At 46.1% G+C, this 23053-nt stretch overlaps 1 protein-coding gene across 3 annotated transcripts in view; it reads right to left on the reverse strand.

The window, feature by feature from the left end:
• RBFOX1 (RNA binding fox-1 homolog 1) overlaps nt 1-23053 on the reverse strand; it is a 2099893-nt gene that overhangs the window by 1786596 nt on the left and 290244 nt on the right. For all 3 annotated transcript variants that reach the window (XM_073899542.1, XM_073899544.1, XM_073899543.1), the window contains exon 3: nt 14566-14625. In XM_073899542.1, the coding sequence (XP_073755643.1) occupies nt 14566-14625 (60 nt within the window). The remainder of the gene's footprint in view (nt 1-14565; nt 14626-23053) is intronic.

Raw genomic sequence — 23053 nt, forward strand, 5'->3', positions numbered from 1 at the left:
TTCACGGGCCTGTGTGTACACTTAAGATTTGTACTTTATAGTATTTAAGTTAAATCTCATTTTTTTCTGAAATTGCCAGCCATTTATGGAGTACCTACTGCATACCAGAGCTTAGACACTGATAGTTTGGATGATAGCCTCAGTTGAGAGCGGTATCTTCCACAATGCCAAAGATAACACTGTAAGATGTTGCAGCCAAAGTGCAGACATTCCCTCCATTTTATAATGGGCTACCTCACCTGTACTCTGTAATAACAAACATAACTACAAACCTACCTTCCCCTTTCCCAGCATTAACTTGGTAATACAGAGGAAGAGAAACAAAGTAAAACCAAAACACAAGACAAGACATCCAGGATTAAGTCCTCGGAAACAACTTATTTTTACTCAATCCCTAGGAATAAAGAAAACTTATTAGAATGGGATTGGTAGAACCCAAGAATTCAGAGAGAACATTTCCATCAGCCTTTCTCATGTTATTAGTGCTAAGATCTCTGGATTTCTAAGGATGCTTTGTGTACAGGATACCCTCTGGGAAAGGAACAAGCATAATCAGTGAAGAACACAGAGTTCCGGGGCAGACAAAAACCAGCTTCAGGGGTTTTGACTCAATGTAAGGCTGGGTTCGAGTGCTGGGAACCTGTGGGCTGGGCTTTAAGAAGACTGAAGGAAAAGCTCTCCAAAGACCCCAGGTCTAACGGGTAGGGGGGTGAGGCTCACAATTTAGTCTGCAGGGCAATGTTTGACTAGGTCTTGAAAGCGAGTTGGAACTTTCCAGGAAGATAATAGAGAGGAATGCTGTGTGCTAAGTGCCCAGGGGTTAAAGCCAGAATGGAGTCTGTCAATGCTTGACACATAGTTGGCCTCAAAATGTACTTATGAATGAATGTACTTAAGAATGAATCTGTGCATGCACTCATGAATGAGCGAATGAATGCATACATGCAGGCATGCACGCACAAATGCATGGAGGAAGGAAGAAAGGAAGGCAAGCCATCTCAACCCCTTACCATCCACAGCTGGGACTCATGGCCTACCTCTAACTCAGCAACTGCCCTGCTTGCACCTGGACCAACAAAGAACCCCCAAAAGATCTATTTAGTTAAAAGGCGGCTGGCTGAGCCAAAGTAAGGACAAGAGGAGAGGGAGGGGAGAAGGGAGGAAGGCGATGGGAAGGATCTGGAGCAAGAGGTCAAGGAGAAGGGGCTAGTAGGGGTGGTGGGAGGAGGGAGAAGGAAGAGAAGAGGCAGGGAGGGGAGAGGGAGGTGGGGGGGAGGGGGAAGGGAGGGAAGAAGTAGAACCAGAAAAGGGAGGGGGACTATGATGGTGAAGGGAAGAAGAAAAAGGGAGGCAGTCACTTCTCTGGGAGCCCATATTCACAGTGGCAGAGTCTCCACAGGAGAATCAACAGCAGTCTGACAAGAGTCACTCCTGCTCTAATGCAGCAAAATGCAGATCTGAGCCACACCCTCTCAAAAAGTGGCGTCAGGACCTTGTGGAACAACATCCCCGGACTCAACCTTGCCCAGAGATAAAGATTCCTCCCGAGGCGGTGCTGACCGTGACAGCTCCTGGAAATGGTCACTAGGTGGCGCATACTCCTCATTGTCCCTTCCCCTGGTTCTCAGCCGCTGGAACCTGAGGCTTGCACTGCACTTCAGGAAAGAAAAGTATCCTGTCACTGAAGACGCCTGAAGCCAGCCTGGGAGACCTTGGATCGGCCTGTGGTGGCAAGAAGTGCCCATAAAGTGGGTCCACGCTGTCCCTCTCAACACAGGGCTAGTCTTTCAGGCAATCCCAAAGAAACACCCAGAGTGGGACGTGGGGAGGAGGGCTGGGTTCAGATCCTGCCTCCCTATCAAGACCAGTTACAGAATACATTTTCTGAAGATGCCTCAGGGCCCAGTCTCAGGGAGAAAGGAAAGGTTCCCAATCACAGAAGCTCCACTATTATCTGTTTTATATACCGGACATCCATGCAACAAATAATTGGGGAAGAAAACAAGTCCAGTGCTTAAAAAGCACTGAAGGCCACAGCACTAACTCTAGTGGGCTCCACTGTGGGGCAGAGACCTAGCCAGGCATTCAGAATCTGGAGTTTTCTAAAAGCCTCCCAAAACTGATGATGCTTCAGGTCGCACACAACATCGATCTGCCCCTGCCTCGTACGTTCAAAGTGCTCAATCCATAGAGCCTAACCAACAAGGTTGGATGTGCTCCATTTTACATATGAGAAAACTAAGGCTCAAGAGACCATTACATGGTAAGATGGAGACCCATGAAAACAGGACTAAGCTGGAACTCCCACCACATCCTCGGGACTGCAGCCAGCTGCCTTGGAAAAGCACCACTCCCATGGACCATCACTGCAGGGATCTGGACACAAAATTTTGACCCCACCCATCTCTCATCTCTCTTCTCTTCCAAGCATCCTTCACAGCTCATGGACTAACCCCAGTGGCCTCCCTGTGTTCTCTCTCTCCTGTCACATCACTGAATCTATGTGTATGCTGTCCCTTTGTCTAAATGATAAGGATGCCATTGGAAGAAATGTGAATGTGTGTTTAATTTGTGTATCTCCACTCACCCATAGCATCTAGTACCTGGTTCTGCGTTCAGCAAGCACTCAATAAATGTGTCTTCTTACTATTGGGACAGCATAAGTGCAGGGGGTAGGAATGGAGTGTTGACAAGTGGAAAATGAGAGTGTTTCAGAATTATGGAGCAAATGAACAGGGAAATGTATCGTCTATAATAAATATACCTCTGAAGAGCCTTAAAAGAAATCAATGAAGCACAACATCAAAGTCCCAGGGAGTTATAAATCAGCAGCCTGATAGACAAAAGTGCATCTGAAATCATTTAAAGTGCACCAGAAATCATTTATGTCTGAGTAATTAGAACACATTGGAACGACTCCGTGCCATTGAACCGAAATTGAGCAACATAATGTTTATGAAATCCCTGTGGACTCAGGCAGGAAAACCAGAAAGATGAAAGTTGCACTGAAAATTCACCCCCAACTGTCCAGAGCCCTCCTGCACAGTCTCCCCAAGGGAGACCTGGAGGGAGATGGAGTGTGTTTTTAACCCATGCCCAAATTTGCTTTCTTCTTCTGGTTTAAAGACATCTGCAGTTCCAGTTGTTGAAAAAAAAATGTAACTCCCAGGCTGCACGTAACAGAATAGGGTCCCCCTTCTGACCTCCAATTCCCAACCCAAGAGAGAATCTTTGATAAGACAGAAAAGAGACCTGGTAGGCATGAGAACATACAAGAATTTTTCAAAAGAGGTAGCCAATCTTAGTGAAAAAAAGGCTGAACTTGCTTCTCACAGTTCCTACAGGGGTTGTCATTACCTCCCATAGCCCCCTTGAAGGGGGGATTTTGGGGAGCTGATGGGATGCTGGAATCCTGCAGGGGGAGAGAGGAAAGGGATCAAAAAGAAGGATTTCAGATGCCCATCCATGAATCCAGTTGTCTGATGACACCTGGGAAAAATGATCCCATCTACTTTGATTTGGAGAGTAAAATAAATATAAGGCAAGAATTCTAACTTGGAGATATGCAAAGAACCACCCATTACCAAATACTCCCCCAGTGTCACCACACGGTTATGGATCCCAGCCCCATCAACACAGTTCCACAGGACCAGTATGGCCCTGGTACTGAATGGCTTCCTCCCACAAAACGATAGGCCAAACTGGTCCCATGAACTGGATGTGACATTCTGGTGTCACTGGCAGCTCACAGACATCGAAAAATGAAAATCTCCTCATTTGCGCCATCCCTCATTCTCCCCGTCCCCCTGGGTCTTTAGACAATTTAATCTCAGTCTCTGGGAGTCATATCCTGAGCTGTGACATGGCTCCATCAGCAGGCTTGGCAGATATGAAAGCAAGCAGGAGATCCCTGTATGCATGGGGTGGGATGGGGGTCATGCTGCAGCCCTTGTACAAAAATATGTCTATTGACATTCCCTCTGCCAAGAACCTGGAAGGTTTATGTTGGGGAACCCATCTTCAATTGTGCAAATGCAAATGTACTGTGAGCCTGTGGGTATTCTGAGACTTTTGAAGGAAATCCACCTGGATGACAGGTGGAGATGCTGCCCAAGCCTGAGGAAGGCGGACCACTGCCAAGCCACCAGCTGTTTTCTATCTCGTGGCCTCTGAGGTTCCTCCCCCACTGCAGCCAAGGTTCCTCAAAGGAGCCAGAGGGATCTTCACAAAATGCAAATCAGATCACCTCTTGTAAAACCTTTCAAAACCTTCCATTCCTTTGAGAAAAAGATCAGTGTCCTCCCCATGGCTTGGAACTCCCATGTGGGCTGACACCTGTCAACCCTTTTGGCTTCATCTAGAATACCCCACCAACCCTCTCTGAGTTCCAGCCACTCTAGATGACCTATGAGAGTGCCTGGAAATGATCTGGCGACTGGAACTTTACACACACTGCCCCCTCTATGTGGAATCCTCTACTCCCTGCCCTTGCCACAAGGCCTCAGCTCATGAGTGTCCTCCTGGGGGAACCTCAGACACACCCACCATCTGGGCCAGGTTTCATTGTAATAGGCTGTCCCAGAGCCATGTTCCTCCTTATGGAGCATTCATCTCTGTTTATAGATATCCTCTAGTATGATTATCTTCTAGTATGCTTAATCTCTGTCTCCCCACTGGACTGTAGGCTCTAGGAGGATAAGCCAGGTGCGTCTTGGCTTACTACTACAGCCTCAGCAGTTACACAGGGCCCGGACCATGGTGGGTGCACAATACTGGATGGATGAATGAATGGACGGATTGATAGATGTGTATGGTGAATGAGTGGCTGAATGGATGGGTGAATGGATGGGTAGGTCACTGGTTTTTGTTGACATTGGTTTCTGAGATTGATCATTTTTGTCAATTAGAAAAAGTTGAGATTATCAAAATACAAAGCAAAAGGCTATTGAGGGATAAGAAATGCCAAACTAGAAGCTGAACAAAACAGCAACAATGATGCTGGTGGAGAGGGAGGCCCACCAATTCATTCATTCTTTCGCTCACTCATTCCAGTAGAATGGTCTGAGCTCCTACAACACACAGGCACTAGGATGGTGCTGGGGTAGCAGTGAGCTGTTGGGGGCCTCCTTGTGGGTGGGGTTTGGATTTGGATCGAGAGGCCTCACTTGGTTTCACCAAGCTCTGGCCTGGAGTAATCTTGGCCAAATATCTCTCAGTGCTTGACACCTACCAACCTTCCAGGATCATACTATTGCCCTTTGTCCCCATGTGAGGGAAATACAACACTGATGGGCAAAAGTCTAGAGGCTGACCTCCCCTCGGCCTCCAGCAGGCTGACATCTCTCTAGAGCGGGCAATGGTAGGCAATTACATTCTAATCCCATCTCAGACGAGGGACAACAGACGACAGAATTTGGCTCGATGCATTTTGCTTGTAATGGGATAGACTGATGGCATATTGGAAATTCATATTTAAAATACATCTCTCCTTTCTGTAAAATGAGATAGCATCTACCGATCCGGGTAATGAACATCTAACTTAAATCCAAACTATGGGCTGGGAGTGTGGGCCTAGGCATGGTCCAGCATGTTCCAAGTGGTCCAGCCCATCTTGACACACATCACAGAGCCCTACTCCCTCCCCTCCACTCATTTTATTTCTTAGCAAAATCGTTACAGAGAATATTGAACTACCTTACAGAGACGTATTTACTCCCCTTATCTTCCCTCCGTCTCTCTTGATTAAAAGCTATGTGTGATATTTGTAGTCATCAAACATCAATATTTGGCATGGATTTACAGAATGGAGATGTGGAGAAGAAAGAAATCTGACCATTTCTATAAAGGGTAAAACCCTGAGCAAACAGACCACATTTCTTATTAGGGGCAGTAAAGTGCAGAGACTCATTTCAGAAGGGACCAGTCGGGCTGCACCCTAGCAGGCTTTGTGAAACCAATGATCAGGGCTCAAAATTAGATTCCAGATTTCATCAGGAGAGCCAGCTCCCTTCTGAGGCGGGGGAAGGGGTGGAGAATCATGTAGCCTATCTAACAACTATTAGAGCTGGCCGAGAGGCAGCCCTCCTCCCCAAGGAGCTAAGTCCAGCACTCAAACTGGGCAGAGCTGAATACTAATGAGTTAACCTTTCCTTAGTGCCCACCCCTAAGGCTCTACCTATGTTAATTCATTTAATCCTCACAACAACCTGATTTATCAACTCCACTTTACAAACATGAAAAGTGTGGCACAGAGAGGTCCAGCTGCTTGCCCAGGCTTATACAAGAAGGAAGTGGGAGAGCTGGGAGTCAACGTCTGCACTCTGGTTCACAGAGTGAGGTTCACATAAACACTCCACCACACTGCCCTCTGGGATTTCCACGGCAGAGTTGCTTGCTCACAATCCACCGTATACAGTGCCTAAGACCTGCTGCCATCCTGCAGGCACCCCTGCTTCAGGCTCCCACCATCACTGACTACCACATAGCCTTCGCCGAGTTAGCAGACACTTGGTGTGCCCCTCTGAACTGGGGGTGGAAATAACCACACCTGCTCCTCTGGGGTGTTGTGACAACGCACAACATATGCATTTAAAGGGCATGCAAGGGAGATTCATATTCCTTGGTTGTGGGAGTGGTAATTTGTACAACTGCTTAGGAAAATTTTGGGGTAGCATCTACTAAGACTAAACACATGTCTATCATGTGACTGAATATATCCCGTGGCATAGTCCCAGGAGAAATGTGTGCATCTGTCCACCAAACAATGGGTACAAGAGTACACATACCCCCAAACTGAAATCAACCCAAATGCTCATCAACAATTCCAGAGAATGATGGTATAATCAATGAAACAGAATTCAACAGTTTAAATTCAACAATTTAAAAAGGAGCAACAACTGATACATGCAGCAACATAGCTGGAAGTCCTGGGGATGCTGCTGAAGAGAAGGCGGCAGATGCACTTTTATTGTTGGGGTTTACATCAAGTTTATGAATGAGCAAAATCAATCTTTGGTGGCAAAAGTGAGGAGGGTAGTTGGGGGGAGTTAATATACTGACTTTGGAAGAGGCACAAAGAAGCCTTTTGGGGTGCTCCAAATCAATGAGACTGATTCTTTCACTCACTCATTAATTTTGTTAACAAGTACTTATTGAGTGCCCACTGTATTTTAGACACTCCCTCAGGAGGTGGGGAGAATACAAGACCCTCAATCCCAATCTGAAGTTGGATCTAACATTGGAAACCTGTCAGTATCACTGCGTCTCCAGGGGGCACAACCATCCTCAGGGATTTGGAAAAATCACTGAATAGATTTCCCTCTTTTATCTGGCAGAAAACGGTGGGGAGAAATGGCATGGATGCTCATCAGAGCAGCAGACCTCTGTACTCCCTGTGCCTGAGGTCGCAAGCACCACTTAGCATTTCATCCTAGCAAGCCTGGCTTGCTTTAATCAGGATCACGTGGCCAAAATCATGGGCGACATTTTGAAGGGAAAGAATTTAAGCCTCCATGTCTCACTGCCCTGAGTATCAGCTTTGTCCTTCTGCTCTTAATGCTGTTATCTCGTCCACACACTTGGTTTTCTGCCGAGCAGACGCTTTAGAAAGGCATATTAGCGATGAGAAGCAGAGCGTGCCTAGAAGCCTGGGTGCCCAGCTGGTGACCCCTCTGCTCTGGAGGTCCACTCCGGTGGGGTGGAGGAGTGAAAAATGCCCAAGAGGGACCAAGGCTTCCTCCAGTCACTCAGCTCCTAAGCCAGGTCCCAGGGAGATCTTTCTAAAATGCAAATCAGATCTAGACAATCACCAGCTTAAAACCCTTCTGTGGCCCCACATCAATCACATCAAAACCTCAACTCGTGCCCATCATGAAGCACCGAGGCATGCCTGTTTCTCCAACATGCCTTCCTCTAGAATTTGAGTCAGACTGAAGTCCATGCCCACGGTGGTCCCTAGCACCCCTGGCCCCCGCAACTGGTGTTGAGGATCCCCCTTGCCCATCAAGACTCTAAGTGTCACTTCCTCCATGGAGCCTTCTCTGATCACCTATTCGTGCCGCCAGTGATTTTTTATTCTGTTTCCACTAAGAAGCAATCATATTATGCCTCAATTATGGGTTTCTTTTTATTCATTGTTTTCATTCCCTCATTCACTGCAAGCCCTTTAAGGGCAGGGTGTGAGTCTACTTCATTTTTGTATCTTTTGACTCTTAACAGTGACTGCAGCAAAGTTTAAGGGAAGGGAATGGAGAGAGGGATAGATGACAAGCGGAGGTGAGGAAGAAGGAGGTGAGGGAGGAATGGAGGGCAGAGGGCATCCAGTGGATGGAGAAATTCAATGCAATGGAAGGATTTAGAAGAATTTTTGAACAAGGCTTTTCCAATGGATCTTGACAGATGGTTAGGAACTTAGATTGGGAGGGTGGGCAGTGAGTCAAACAGAGGGAATAACCTGTGCAAGGGTCCACAGTCAGGGAATATGGTGCATGGTGACAGGAGCACCAAGGCTAGAGGAATGGCAAGATGGGGGCCAAATGCCAAGTTTGCAATCAGAGGAGTTTGCACTCTATTCTCACATCACATGGAGCTACTGAAGCATGCTCAAAAGGAGAGTCATGGTCAAACATGTGAGGCTGATCAAGTGAAGAGGGAAAAGCCAAAGCAGAGGACTGGTCAGAGCTAGTCATATAATCCAGATGTGGATTATAACAAGGGTGTGAACCAGAGTAGTGGGTCTGCTAGGGATATGCCAAGGGGAGAATGGACTAACTTTGCTGACTTCAAACTGGGAGTAAGCCAGGGAAATGCAAAGGATGCTGGGGAATGGGAGGATAGCAACACCCTTGAATACACAAGGAAGGGAAGCATTAGGGGAGGCAGGGCAGGAGGCAGCTCTGTGTTGGCTCCTGTGAGTCCCCATGAGATACCTGGCATTGGGATGGCACCCATGCTGCCACTGTCCCCTAATTACTAATCATTAATAATTAACGGTGCCAGTCTCTCCTGCTGAGGACAGAAATGGCCTTAGCACCACTCCTATTTGACTGGCATCTATAAATGTGGTGTTACCTATTTCCCATACCTGGTTACAGACATCGCAACCTGGGATCAGGGTTTGAGAGCTGGAAGAGCCTAGTAGACCTACATTTGGAAGGTAGATAAGGAAGCTGAAATCCTTGAAGGGCTGGAGGCAGAACCAGGGACGAAATCCAGCCCAATGCACCAAGGCTCCTGCTCACACACTCTGCTGCCTCTTAAGAGTGTGGAACGGCACAGGCCTGTCAGCATTCACAGTGATTATGAACCAGAGCATAAATGAAGAACAAACCTGCCTCAAGAAGAAACTGGCTCCTTTTCTTTTTTTCTTCCGGAATCTGGCATCAAATCTTAGTCAGTCACCAGCGGAAATAAAGGCTGGGTGATTACATGTGCATGCGTGTGGGTGTGTACAAGGGAACAGGACTGTGTTTTCTTCCTAGACCTTCACATCCGTCCCTCTAAACAACAGGGATCACTTTTGCTAAATTCCAAAAGGTGGCAGCATTCCATTAAATATTCATTTGCTATGGAGGCTACAGCAGGGAGTATCCCACAGAATGGACATGGGGAGGAGGCCACCCAGATGGCTGGGGGTCAGGAAGGCTGGAGAGTCCCGCACTGCCGTGGAGGCTGGTGCCTGGGGGAGCTATGAGCCCTTTACAGGGGGAGGAAGAGGAGGATGCTGACCGGAAAGATGCTGGAGCAGAGCACTTGGTCCCAACACAAGGAGAAAGTTAGATTTGTCTCAGGATTTTCACGAACAAGCATCTGGGGTGGACAGACCCAGGTTTATGCCATAGATCATCCCTCCACTAAAGTAGGGGCAGGACCCATGACTTGCCTCTAACCGATAGAAAATGTGATGGAATGCCATGCATGTGATTATATTAGGACATATGTAAGACTCCATCTTGCTAGCATGTCCAGGAGAGACTCTCCTGATGGCCTTGAGAAAGTAAGCTGCCAGGATGTGAGCTGCCTAGGAAGAGGGCTATGTGGCAGGGAATTGCAGGCAGCTTCTATGAGCAGAGGGCCTCCATCCTACAACTGCAAGGAACTGAATTCTTCCGACAACCACTTGAGCTCATAAGGGGACCCAAGCTCCAGATGAGACCCCAGCCCTGGCTGATACCTCGACTGCAGCCTTGTGGGAGCCTGAGCAGAGGACCCAGCCATGCATTCCCAGACCCTTGACACTTGTCAGCTGAGATAATAAATAGGTGTTGCTTTAAACTCTGGCAATTTTTGGTACAGCACAAGGAAGGGAATACAGTGTATTTCCGCTACAAAAGAGTAGAGAGGTTAGGAAATACAGCTCTGGAATGAAGCAGACCAAAGTAGAAACTTGGGCTCTGCCACTTAGCTGTACTAGGTCTCCAGGAGAGTCAAGAGAGAAAAAACGAGAGTAGCAGCGTTCTTCACACAGGCAGAGTCACCTCCATCCACTTTAGGACACATTTGCTCCAGAGTGAACCCCAGAATGGAGTGTGAGTCTGCCAGTTTCTCACTCGGTTTCATTTCCTAAGTGTCCCCTGTCATGCAACCATTTGGCCACAGATGACCCCAATATTTAAAGAGAAGTGTATGTCATGCCTCCACCATGTCACCTCAACACAACCATTTCAGGTGGCACCTAAGCAAAGACCTCAATTTGTTCTAATATTCAGAGAAAGGGTGGCTGTCTGAGATGTATCAAGGGGAAGAAAGGCCTCCAACCTGGCATCCTCTAGTTATCTGTAACAGGTAACTTTGACCGGGTATCATTTTCATCTCACCTGCTGATTCCAGAATCAACCCCACATCTAAAATGTTCCCAGATATGTTCCTTGCACCACTAAACAAAACCAGGTGGCCTTATCCTCAGTGCAACCCAGCTCAGGAAACAGTCAAAACCAGACTGAGTTCCAGAAACACCACTCATTAGCTATGAGATTATGAGCCTGTCCCTCATCTGCAGAAATGGGGGTAGGAACAGTTCTTCCTTCACTGGGCAACTCTGGGGTGTAAAAGAGATAATGCATTTGAAACACTCAGCACAATGCCAGGTACTTCGTAGGTGCCCAAAAATGCTGGCTATCATTGTTATTATGTCCTGGATCCTGGATGCCAGAGAATGGCACCTGCTGTATCCAGCATAGGACCTTTCTGGGATGTGGTACCCAAGTGGAAAGCCGGAGGTCAGGACTGGGGGAGCTGGGTGGCAGCACGGGGCAGAGCCGTGAGTGGCGAATGGAAATGGTGGCGAGGCGAGATACCAAGGCCAAAGGCTTTCTGGGCCCTGGAGCAGCCAAGGACCAAAAAAGTCTGCCTCCAGACCCTGCTTCAGTCTTGTAAGCCTCATTTTACTCTTCCAAGGGGACTGCAGCATTTCTATGTCCATTAAGAATAAAACTGTAATAAAATGCCATCAGCTGCCCTGGGTACCCTCACTTAACAGTCCAAGACTCATTGCTTAGTTTTATAAATAGTCATTACCAACATTATTATTACTACTACTACTATCAAGGAGAATAACCACGCACTGTAAAAAGTAAATAAAACTGGAAGAGTCCAAAGAAAAATGTAAAATCACCAATTTAGTTGAATTCCCCATCTGCCTTTCTGACACCTCTCTCTGCATTCAGAGAAAGGGAGATATATGAATATAATTGCACATAATTGGAATCATATGATATATGCTGTATTTCTCACTCAACAATATGTCATGAGCATCTTTCCAAGTCCATAAACATAAATCCTCACGACGAAATTCTAGCAGCAGGTTGGATTGGACTTTATGGATGCATGTAATTTACTTAAACAATTCCTTACTGATGGATACTGAGGCTGCATCTTTATTATTATTTTTTGCTAACACAATCATCCTTCAACAAATATACAAACACAGCTTCTCATACTCGTCCATTCATCCCCAAGGTGTAAATTCCTAGAAATGTGATTACTTCATCAAAGAGTGAACATGTTTTACGCTTTGAAACCTGTGAGACAGGCTGCCCATCCAGAATTGTTGGTCACCACACGCTGCCACCAACAGAAGTCACAAAAATGACTGCTCCTACCTATGACACATTAGGCTGGGAAGCTGACCTATGGATTCCAGCCAGAAGGACCCAGACTAGCAGCACTGTGAAGGTCAGAGGTAGAGAAAAAGGAGTGGGTTAGGGTTGTTGACTTCAGAAAACCTCTAAAGTTCTTCAGCTTCCAGTGGGGAAACTAACAGGAGCTCATCTTTGCTTCCAGTAGAGAGAACCCATCAGCTTTAATGAGGCGGGGCTTAGGACCAGGGAATAGCTAACGTAATCCAACAAAGCTGAAAATCACGAGGGTGCTCTTCTAAGATCCTGACAAATGGAGAGATCTCAAGCCACCTTTCGTCCTATTGTGGGCAATGAGCGTTCAAGTGGAGGGTTTTCTCCCCACTTTTCCACCCTTCTCTTTAAAAGTTCCTGCATAGCAAGGCCAACTTCAAGACTCTGGTGAGTCATTTCCTTGTTCCATGCTTCATTTTCCCACCTGCAAAATGGGTTTGGTATCCTTAGGTTTTCTTTTCATAGACTTGGTGTGAGGTTACAAGAATCCTGTGTGCAACTATAAGACATGGTTATTCTAAGATGATCCAAAGTGTGCTAGCCAGCCTCCAAAACAGCCCCCAACAATCCCTCCTCTGGGTATCTACTCATGTGTAGCCCTCTTCCACAATTTCATCGGCACTGGTTTGCATGAGGGACAGAAAACAGCAGAGGTGACAGCACATGAATTCTGAGGAGAGGTAATAAAAGGCATCATGGATTCTGCCTTGCTCTCTCCCCCTCCTAGAGAGCCATGTCCCGAGAACACTCAAGCAACTTTATGGAGAGGTCCACAAAGAAGGAGCTGAAGCCACCCGCCAGGAACAACATAAGCGCACCAGCCTGGAAGTAGATTCCCCAGCCCCACTCAGGCTGGAGGATGAAGACAGCGCAAGTTCATGGGAGGCCTTGAGCCAGAACCACCCATTTTAGCCACTCCCAGATTCCTGACCCACAGAAACTGTGAGATAACGTTTGTCCATTTAAACCACTTAGGTCCAGGGAACTTTTTTATGTGCCAAGACATAAAATCCACTTTCCTGATCCATGAATCATTTCCCCATCCATAAAATGGGAAGACTATTGCACAGATGTGCTGTGGAGTTATGGACTGTACCCCAGTGACACCATCGACCAGAGGGGGAGGCCAGGCTATATAACCTTGGGCACGTTCTTTCCTTGAGCTTCAGTTTCCTCATCCACAAAATGAAGACAGAAACAGCACTTACCTGACGGGGTCATTGAGGGGACTCAGAACCGAGAGGAAACACTTGGTCAGATGTAAAATGGGACAAGAAAGCCAGTTGTGTGCCACTTCTCATCATTTTTCATCTTCTTCCTCCTCCATTTGGCATCACAGGTGAACACTTCTTTCAGGTGATTCGGCAATGAGTTTATGATAAAAACCCAGCTTCAAAAGTCATTTTAGGGGAACAGACAGAAGCCAAGGAGTGGGCCCTTTGACTGTCCAGTCTGCACCAAGTATCAGCATAGATTGGGAGCACACCAACATAAGGCACACATGGATGCTGCCCAAGGTCACGTGAATGAACATCTTTTGATTAAAGAATTTACTCTCAGCCATTTTCTTATCCCTGCCACAAATGTCTTGCCATATCTACATATTACCTCCAAACTCTTTGTACTCTTTTCTAAGTCAACTCCCATCTTCAAAAAATATTTTCAAAAAAATTCTCATGTTGCTACCATAAATGGAAAGCCAGTATTGCTTGCTATAAAGATAAGCATGAGACCAAACACATCGTGACTAATACAAAGCAGCAACAACAGACGTCTATGCGCCCCTTGAGATCATCTCAACTAAGTCACAGAACACACTTTAGGACTACACCACATCGTTCCCACACCCGAGAGAGGACAAGCAGGGGTGTTTCTGGAACTCTAAGTGCAGGGAGCATCACTGCCTGTGTACACCTGGGTGACACGTGCAGGAGGCACAGGAATTCACATCTAGCACCGTCCACAGTCCTTCGCCCAAATGACCCAAATCCCACGCCATGATGTGGGGCTTCAGGGCACTCACAAGCATTCCTGTCTCTATCATGGGAACAATCAAATGATGTTAAACTTCCTTCCATTTTCCCACCACTGCGGGGTCTGTCTCCACATCGAGAAGCCAAGAGACCAGCCCGTGGCCCCTCTACCAGTCGCTTTTCCCCCAGACCTGTCCCCCAAGTAGGCCCAGCCCTTCTCCGAGGGAGGTGCTCAGCTTTCATATCATGTACTACGGGCTAAGCCTCTGGCCCCACGTGCGTCCTAATAGAAATTCTGCAAGTGCCCAGGAACACTTATTCCCCTCAAACCCAGTTACTCCTCCAGCAAGATCAGTTTCAGGTAAAACCCAGTCCTGGTGATTGATGGTGGAGACCAAGGAGGCTGAAAAGGAGGCAAAAGTAGTTTCTCAGTCTAATCCGTTCAGCAAAATGCTTTTACTTACTGAGTCTTCTGGACTGTTCCTGGCCCTAGAGAGGAGGGTGGAGTTCTCACATTGGTCGTCCTGGTAAAAACAAAAACAGAAACAGGTGGGGGAACCCACGTTGAAGACAAAGTTCCAAGTTGGAGGAACCCCGTTTAGCATGACCCCCGGTCTCTCGCCACATTTACTCACAGGACTTTCTCTCCCTCTCTCTGCTCCCCAGCTGGAGGGGTCTAGACTTGCACTGCCCCATACGGCAGCCACTAGGCACACAGGACTAATCTGAGCTGCAATGTGTTATAAGTACACATTACCTGCTGGATTTTGAAGGCACCCATGAAAAAAATAAAATGACTATAAAATCTCGTTCATACTATTGTTAATATTTTATATTGATTCATGTTAAAGTGATATTTAATAGCATATAAAAATAAAGTGTTATATTTAAATACATGAATATACTATGAATATTTGAAATAAAATATATCACAATTAATTTCATCTGTTTCTTTCTACTTTTTAATGTGGCTACTAGAAAATTTTAAATTTTCTAGTGTGGCCCTCCTGACGCCTCTATTAGGCAGCACTGGTCTAGACTCTTCTCCGAGTGTGCATACTCCACCCAAGCCCCGAGGGCCACACCCAGGTGTCCTGTGGCAGGTGCAGGTTGACCTTCCACTGCTTCACCCCAGCAATAGCTCCCGTTCCTGGAGCACATGCACTGCTGTGCGCTTCGTGCCCTTTGTGTACTTTGTTCTTTAACCCTCACAAGGATATCAGAAGTAGGTCTCAATCTCAGCCCCATGTTACAGTTACAGCACAAAAAGGCTGAGAACCTGTCCAAAGCACCCAGCAGGGGTGCAGGAGAGCCAGGGCTTGGGCCACATGTGAGCAGATGGATTGTCGTCATGCTGTTGTATTCTCCCTCTGAGGCATTTATCCACTTCTCTGTGAGGCACAGCACACGAGAGCCTGTGACAGTCAGTCACCACCCAACTTTGGGGAGTTGCCCCCACCTCAAAAGTGGCAGCAGTGCCTAAAGCTCCAAATTGCCATTAACTGAATGTCACTGGGGTTTGACCTGGAGTAACCTCTTCAGCCTCCTGGGCAGAGAGAAAGTTGTATGTGCATTCACGCACAAGCGAGGGAGACAGAGATATAGACAGAGACCTAGAGATCCAAATAGACAGAGGAAGAAAGACAGGAAGAGAAACAGAGCGAAGAAGCTGCCTACCCTCCAGCACTAGCCACAAGTTACTCAGACCCATGCACAGAGTCCTGTCAATAGTTCACTTATACCAACAAGACAAACACCTCTTGGTATTTCCCTTTTTTGCAGTTTTGCCATAGACACCGGTCATGGAAAAATCCGGCGACCAGGAGATCAAAATGGTGCTTGTATCCCTCCTTCCTCTATGTGGAGGATGGTCCCCCACCCCCATGCCACCCCCTCAGTTTACTGAAATGATTAATGAGTTGAGGGAGGGAGGGAAGGAGGGAGGGATATAAGCACAAATCATGGTCCCCCTTCCAGAGACTGCCTAAAGCAGCAACCTGGGAGGGGAGAGAAGGAGAAAGATATTGCCAAAGGCATGATTTTGCAGACAGATGCACTAATCCTCCTTTGATAAATGTCTCTGGCCTGAGAATTGCTGTTTTTTCTCCCTTCCTTCTTGGCCCCATCTTATATATGAGCCAACTAAAAACTACACTTGAATGAGGAGCTCAGGCCCAGATAGCAGATCTCACCCAACTGACAAGGTCCAAGTGTTACAAATGCCCTGGGGTGCTTGTCTACTGAGGGGTCATCCTTCGAAAGGGACCCATCCCCCTGCCTACTTCCACCTGGTCTAGGGATGCACACCTGCCCCAAGCAGCACCAACCATGGACTCTCTCAGGAATAAGGACCAAGACACATGGAGACGGTTTTTGGGCTCCAGGGGTCTGAAGCACTTGTATTCAAAGCCAGTACTGGCTTCATAGCAACCAGTACCCTGGGAAGGTGAAGTTTGGGTCCAGCCAAAACTAAGCCTTCTAGAGGAAGCAGACTGGAACAAAGGAGAAGGGAGGCCCCAGGTGAGCCATTCCTACCACACTGATGAGAGTCCCGGGGCCTGGAAAGACACTCAAGTATGATCTTACATGGGAACCTTGCCCCCCGAGGAACTCCTACCCAGCTGCCCCCTGTAGAGACTTCCCTCCTTCTCTTTGTCCCTTCCTCACTTAACACCCTCCTCCCACCAGCCAGCAGCCCAGGCTCCTACCTAGCTGACTGTCCCTCCTGGTGGTACTTCCACCTCATGTTAATTAGTCAAGAGCCTTCACTCCTGAGAGGTGGGACACTCCTGAGTTGGTGCCAACTCAGTCCACTCTCCTCAGATTTTTTCTGACACTTATAGACCTTTTTGTACCCTATAATTGTGTACACACCCGTTTGGATTAGCAGCCCTCCCCCTTTTTGACACAGTCCCTGTATTATCCTGAACAAAGCAGCTGACTCTACACCTAGTCCCCTGTGCCTGTTTCCATCCTTACCTTGAAGACAGTGATAAGCACATATGTAGAATCTAAGCCAGAAACAGATAAGAGATAACATCTCTCAAAGAGAAGAGAGGGAGTGGTTGTCTGACATTGTTCTGGTTTCCAGAAAAAGCCTCACTCGTCTCCTTGAGTCCTTACAATAAACCTCCACAGCTTTTGTCTCAAACTGGTCCAACCTAATGAAAATTTTTCATTACGGAAGAGAAGATCTGACAATCTCCCCTTCCCAGGTCACAGACTAGCACCACCCTAAGCAACCCACAGTTGCTGCCCACCTCTTTTCCCTTTGTCCCAAGGACAACTGATCCCTTCCCTGGGCCTCATCCCTGCCCTTGGAATTCTTGCGTCTTCGCTTACAGATTTCAAAAGCTGGGACATGGATCACCAACAGTGAGGACTGAGCCAGTTTAAACAATGACCAAGCCATAGAGCCCCACAGGGCCATCTGGCACTACCCTCTAGGGGATTTGGTGTGAACTGGTGGGAGCGCCCAAAGAACGCAATAGAAAGATTAGAAAGTCACATTCTTTACATAAAAATGACCTTTAAAGGGTTTATCCTTCAAATTAACAGAAGGCCAAGACCACAGCTAATGAACAGAAATTGTGGTGTGGCTTGGGGGCATGGGTGGGTTCCCATGGATGGAACTAGTAAGACCTGCAAGGACCCCACTTGGGAAAGACAGGTGGGGTCAGCTCTTTAAATGTCTGCCAAGCATCTTGGGCCCACTGTACCCCAAAATGTCCTGACCACAGGGATGTGACACTCCTGGAGACGTCTGTATGCTGAAAGAAACAGAGGAAGTTGAAGAGCCTACCAGGCTGGATCATGGCCTCTAGGTGATCACAGACAAGAGGCATCTCCACCATGCCGTGGAAGCTGCATTTGCCAAGGCAAAAAATCAGAGTAACTCCTCAATGTGTGAACCAACTAGAGGACCTACCATAATCATATTGTGTAGATTTTTATCATCTCAGAATGCTGAAGACCTTTCTAATTATGACTCAAAGCTAAAAGCCATAAAATGGGGTGACTGGGTGGTTCATTCGGTTAAGTGTCTGCCTTCGGCTCAGCTCACGATCCCAGGGTCCTGGGATCAAGCCCTGTGTTGAACAGGGAGCCTGCTTCTCCTTCTGCGGCTCCCCCTGCTTGTGCTCTCTCTGTCACATAAATAAATAAAATCTTTAAAAAAAAAAAAAGATAGCACAGTTTAAAAAGTAAAAGCCATAAAAAATGAATAAAAATTTCAAATAAAGTTTTCTGTGTGAAAAATAAGACCATAAAGTATAAGACAAAGGACAAGATAAAAAAAAAATATATAACTCACTGAACAAAGGGGTAGTTTCCTACATTTATAAAGAGCTCTCCCAAATAATAAGAAAACACCAAAGGAAGTTGAAGGAAAAATTCGAGCAAGGGAAACGCACAGCTCACAAAGCAGATGGTGATGCAAACGTCTGTTGCACACATTAAAAGATCCTTGACTTCATCCATAATAAAAGAAATGCAAATTAAGGCAATGTATTATTTTTTTACTGAGATTGGCAAAGGCAAAGGTTGAGCCAGGTAGCAAGCTGGTCAGAGTATGGAGACCTATGTTCTAATACACAGTGCAAGTACACACTGGTCAACGTTTTAAAACTTGGTAATATTTGAACTAGCAATTCCAGTTCTTGGAATTTCTGCTATGGAATATCTGCACATGTGGAAAATGACCAACGCCAAAGATAAGCACTAAAGCACTGTTTTTAATTACAAAATATTGGGAGCAACATAAATTTCCATTATTCAGAGACCAACTAAATCAGGCATGGTGCATCCAGAAATCCTCAGTAAAGATAATGAGGCAGCTAGATATGGAATGATAGAGAAAAACAGTAAAATGCAGAGTGGTTCATATAGTATGCCACAATCTGTTCTTTGTTTTAAGATTATATGCATATATAGTATATGCACTGAAATCTCGGGTAGATAGATAAGAAACTGGTAAAAATAAATGGCTAATTTTGGAGATAGGAGTTAGTTGGCTGAGCAGAATGGAATAGTAGGGAAGTGGGGATTTTATGCTTCTGACTCTTGTATATTCTGGGCATGTATTTTTAATGAAAAATTTTTACTCTACCTTAAAATTTTTATTTTGAAAAGAAAATAATTTAATGGAATAACATATGGCAATACTAGCAGAGCCCTTTGGGTAGAGATGCACTTCTTGACATTTTCTAAAAAAAGTTTAGCTCACATTATGTGGTAAATTATTTGGAGCTGCTTTGGAGGACAAGAGCCCTGTCAGTATGGTCTGAATGCAGAAATGCTGGTTTTTACTTGGAAATTCAAGTATGTGGCACACAAACTACACTTGCCCCTCGGGTTCCCAAGGCAGGCAGTACTAATGGAGCACTGAATTTTCCTGCTGAGCCAAGAGGTGCAGTCTCAAATCCATCCCAACACAATCAGAAACACTAGCCATACATGCATACTGATGCACCAGCTGAAATCAAATTCCATCTCTGGGTAGGAGAGCCGCATGGCAAAGCCCAGAAATCTGGAAGCAGGGTCTCCACTCACATGGTTCCTTGGCAACCCCACCTGGGTCTAGGTAGAGTTTATGTCACCAGGCTGCCACCACCACCATTCCCTGCCAGTGCCCAGCAGCAAGGCAGTGAGGCAGCCAACTTTCCAAGGCCCATCTTCTGAAAATCTCATCTGGTACCTACCTGCCACCCCCCAGATCAAACCACACAGAGTCCTTCTGAGAAAATGCCCTTAACCTTCAGCAAGGAACTCAGCTCCCTTGTTTCCCCCAACTTAGAGAATTTCGTGTAAATGTCAGATTAAGCTCTTCAGTCCTCTGCTTTTAAAATGAGAGATAAAATTTAGCTCCCTATTCCCAGATGTTAAAATCTCTACTGCTCCCCAGGGCAAAGAAATCAATGTGAGTAAGCTCTGTATTTTTTTTTTCCCTTGGAACACGACCACTTCCAGCAATTTATTTGACTGACTATGCCTTCTATTACCATGTAAATTGTTTCAGACTGCAGGAAAAAAAAAAGTATTAATCTCCTCTCAGTAAGTCATAAAATAAAGAAATCAATTTCAAGGTCAATTTAGCCCAAATAACACCTGCTGCCCTTTTTTGTAACATGCAGACTCTTCTGAAACATTAGGCTGTTGTCTAAGGCATCAGTATGCAGCCACGGAAAACCGGGTTTCACATCAGTCAGGGCAGCATAAGGGGAGACCCTGGGCCCATGGCCCAATGGCACAGAGTATGAACTTGGAAAGGAAAAGTTAACAGGATTCAGTAAAATGACCCTCTGCAGGCCAGGGCCAGAAAGCAGAAGAAGAGCCACAATGAGGATCAGGTACAATTGGGTTCAAGGCAGGACTCTGGCTGATTTTCTGTGTGACTCTGGGAAAGTTACTCAACCTCCCTGAGCCTCAGAGTCTGTATCTGTAAAATAAGTAAAATGAGGGACGCTGATCTTACAGGACTCTTCAGTCCATTGTGGACTTTGTCAAAGTTTAGACACTCTGGAGAACTGGCCTAGGTGGCCAAGTTTATGTAGCTATTCTTTATCAGTAGACAGGCTCTGGAGTCTGACTGCCAGCATCCAAACCATCTTTCTTCCACTTGTGAGCCATGTTACTTTGGACAAAATACTGAATTCCTAATCCCTGAATTCCTTCATCCAGAAGATGAAAGTAATGATGTTACCTGTTTCTAGAAAGAGGGAGCTACCATCCTCAACTAATGGACCAGTAAACTGGACTCAGGAAGGTTAAGTGACTTACCAAGATTGCACAACTTAAACAAGAAGGCAGCTCCAGGTGTGAACCCTGAAACCCCCACATCCAAAGCCACTGTGACATCCCCTAGACCACAGTGCTTCTCAGTGTTCCTGACTGAGGAACACTGGGGGAGAAGGCATCACACAAACCCCAGGACCTCAGGCAGGAGGTTGTAGCCCACATGAGACTTTCTCTTGCAAACCCTGAGGGTGAACGAGGCATTTCCTTGACATGTTCCTATTCCCTCTGCTACCACCCCACACACAAACCCACCCGTGAAGAGGTCACAGAATGGAGCCAGCAGCTTCTTACTGGCAGACCAGGACCCGGGAGACTGGAGAAGCCATCTTTTGGACCTCTCTCATCGGGAGTCAGTTGTTTCTCCTCACCCCACCCCACAGGTACCACCCTGGCCCCAGCCTCACCTGATCTCTGTCCTCATGCAATCTGAAGTTTTCCAGCTCTATCCAGGTGGCCCCTAACTCTCCTCTCTCCATTTCTGCAAAAGCCAGCCCTGTATTTCCACCTGTCCATCCAGTCAGCTACCAAGCTGTACTGCCCTACCTATGAGATGCTGCCACCTGTGAGGTGCATCCCCAGTGCTCATGCCTGAATTCAGATCACTTTGACTGCACTGGCTTCCACCAAGGTCTCCCTGCCTCCATTCACTTCTCTCCTTCTCCTCATCCTCTATTCCATACCACTGGAATTGTCTTCAGGTATAAATTGGGAATATTTAAACACCCTTCTAGCCTCCCATGTCACTGTAGTGACACTGCAGTGTTTCCCATTGTTTACGTGGGGATACACTGAGGACTACAGTCCTTAGATATGCCGCTTGGTCATGAGGATATTGAGCAGACCACATCTGGCAACGCTAACCCTGATGCAGCTACAGAGAAAATGCCTGGACCTCCTAAAATATTATGCCAGAAAAGCAAAACCACAGTTAACTGAGCATTTACTATGTGCTTCAGTGAAGGCTCACACAGCTAATTAAGTGGCAGAAGCTGGAGAGGGTTTGGGCTCTGGGACACAATTCCAGCTCACTTTTGGACAGTTTTATTGAGATAAAACTCACATAAGATACCATCCATTTCACATGAACAATTCAATGGTTTTTAGTGTATTCAGACACATGCAACTGTCACCACAGGCATTTTTAGGATATTTCATCACCTCAAAAAAAATCCCATTTAATTATCACCCCTACCCCTCTATACCCCACTCAAGCCCTAGATGACCACTAATTAGCTATCTCTATTTACCTATTCTGGACATTTCACATAAATGCAGTCACACAAGATGTAGTCTTTTGTGACGCATAATACTGTCAAGGTTGATCCAAGTTATAGCACATGTCAGGCCTTCGTTCCTTTTTAAAAAATGGCTGAGAAATATTATATGGATAGACCACATTTTGTTTATCCACTAATCTGTTCAGGGACATTTGGGTTGTTTCTGCCTTTTTGTTATCATGAATCATGCTGCTATAAACATTTGTGTAAACGTTTTTATGTGAACATATGTTTTCCATCCTCTTGGGTATACACCTAGGAGTTTGTGAGAATGTAGGAATTGTTAGTCCTGTGGCAACTCTATGTTTGATAGTTCAAGGAAACACCGCACTGTCTTCAACAGGGTCTGTACCATTTTCATATTCCTACCGGCAGTGTGTGAGGGTCCCAATTTCTCCACATTCTCATCAACACTTGTTATTATCTATATTTTTTATTCTAGCCACTTTAGTGGGTATAAGGCAATACTGGATTATGGATTTGATTTGAATTTCCCTGATGACTAACAATGTCCAGCATTTTTTCACGTCCTCGTTGGCCATTTGTATATCTACCTTGGAGAATTGCCCATTCAGATCATTTACCCATTTTTTTTAAAGATTTTATTTATTTATTTATTTGAGAGAGAGAGCATGAGAGGGGGGAGGGTCAGAGGGAGAAGCAGACTCCCCGCTGAGCAGGGAGCCCGATGTGGGACTTGATCCCGGGACTCCAGGATCATGACCTGAGCCGAAGGCAGTCGCTTAACCAACTGAGCCACCCAGGCGCCCTCATTTACCCATTTTTAAATTGGGTTGTCTTTTAATAATTGAGCTTTAAGAGTTCTTTATATATTGTGGGTATAAGTGCCTTAGTGGATCATTTGCAAATATTTTCTATT

The sequence above is a fragment of the Callorhinus ursinus genome, unplaced genomic scaffold (assembly GCF_003265705.2).
Source record: "Callorhinus ursinus isolate GAN/ISIS: 27379988/994484 unplaced genomic scaffold, GSC_fseal_2.0 scaffold13, whole genome shotgun sequence".
In the NCBI taxonomy this organism is placed as follows: domain Eukaryota; kingdom Metazoa; phylum Chordata; class Mammalia; order Carnivora; family Otariidae; genus Callorhinus; species Callorhinus ursinus.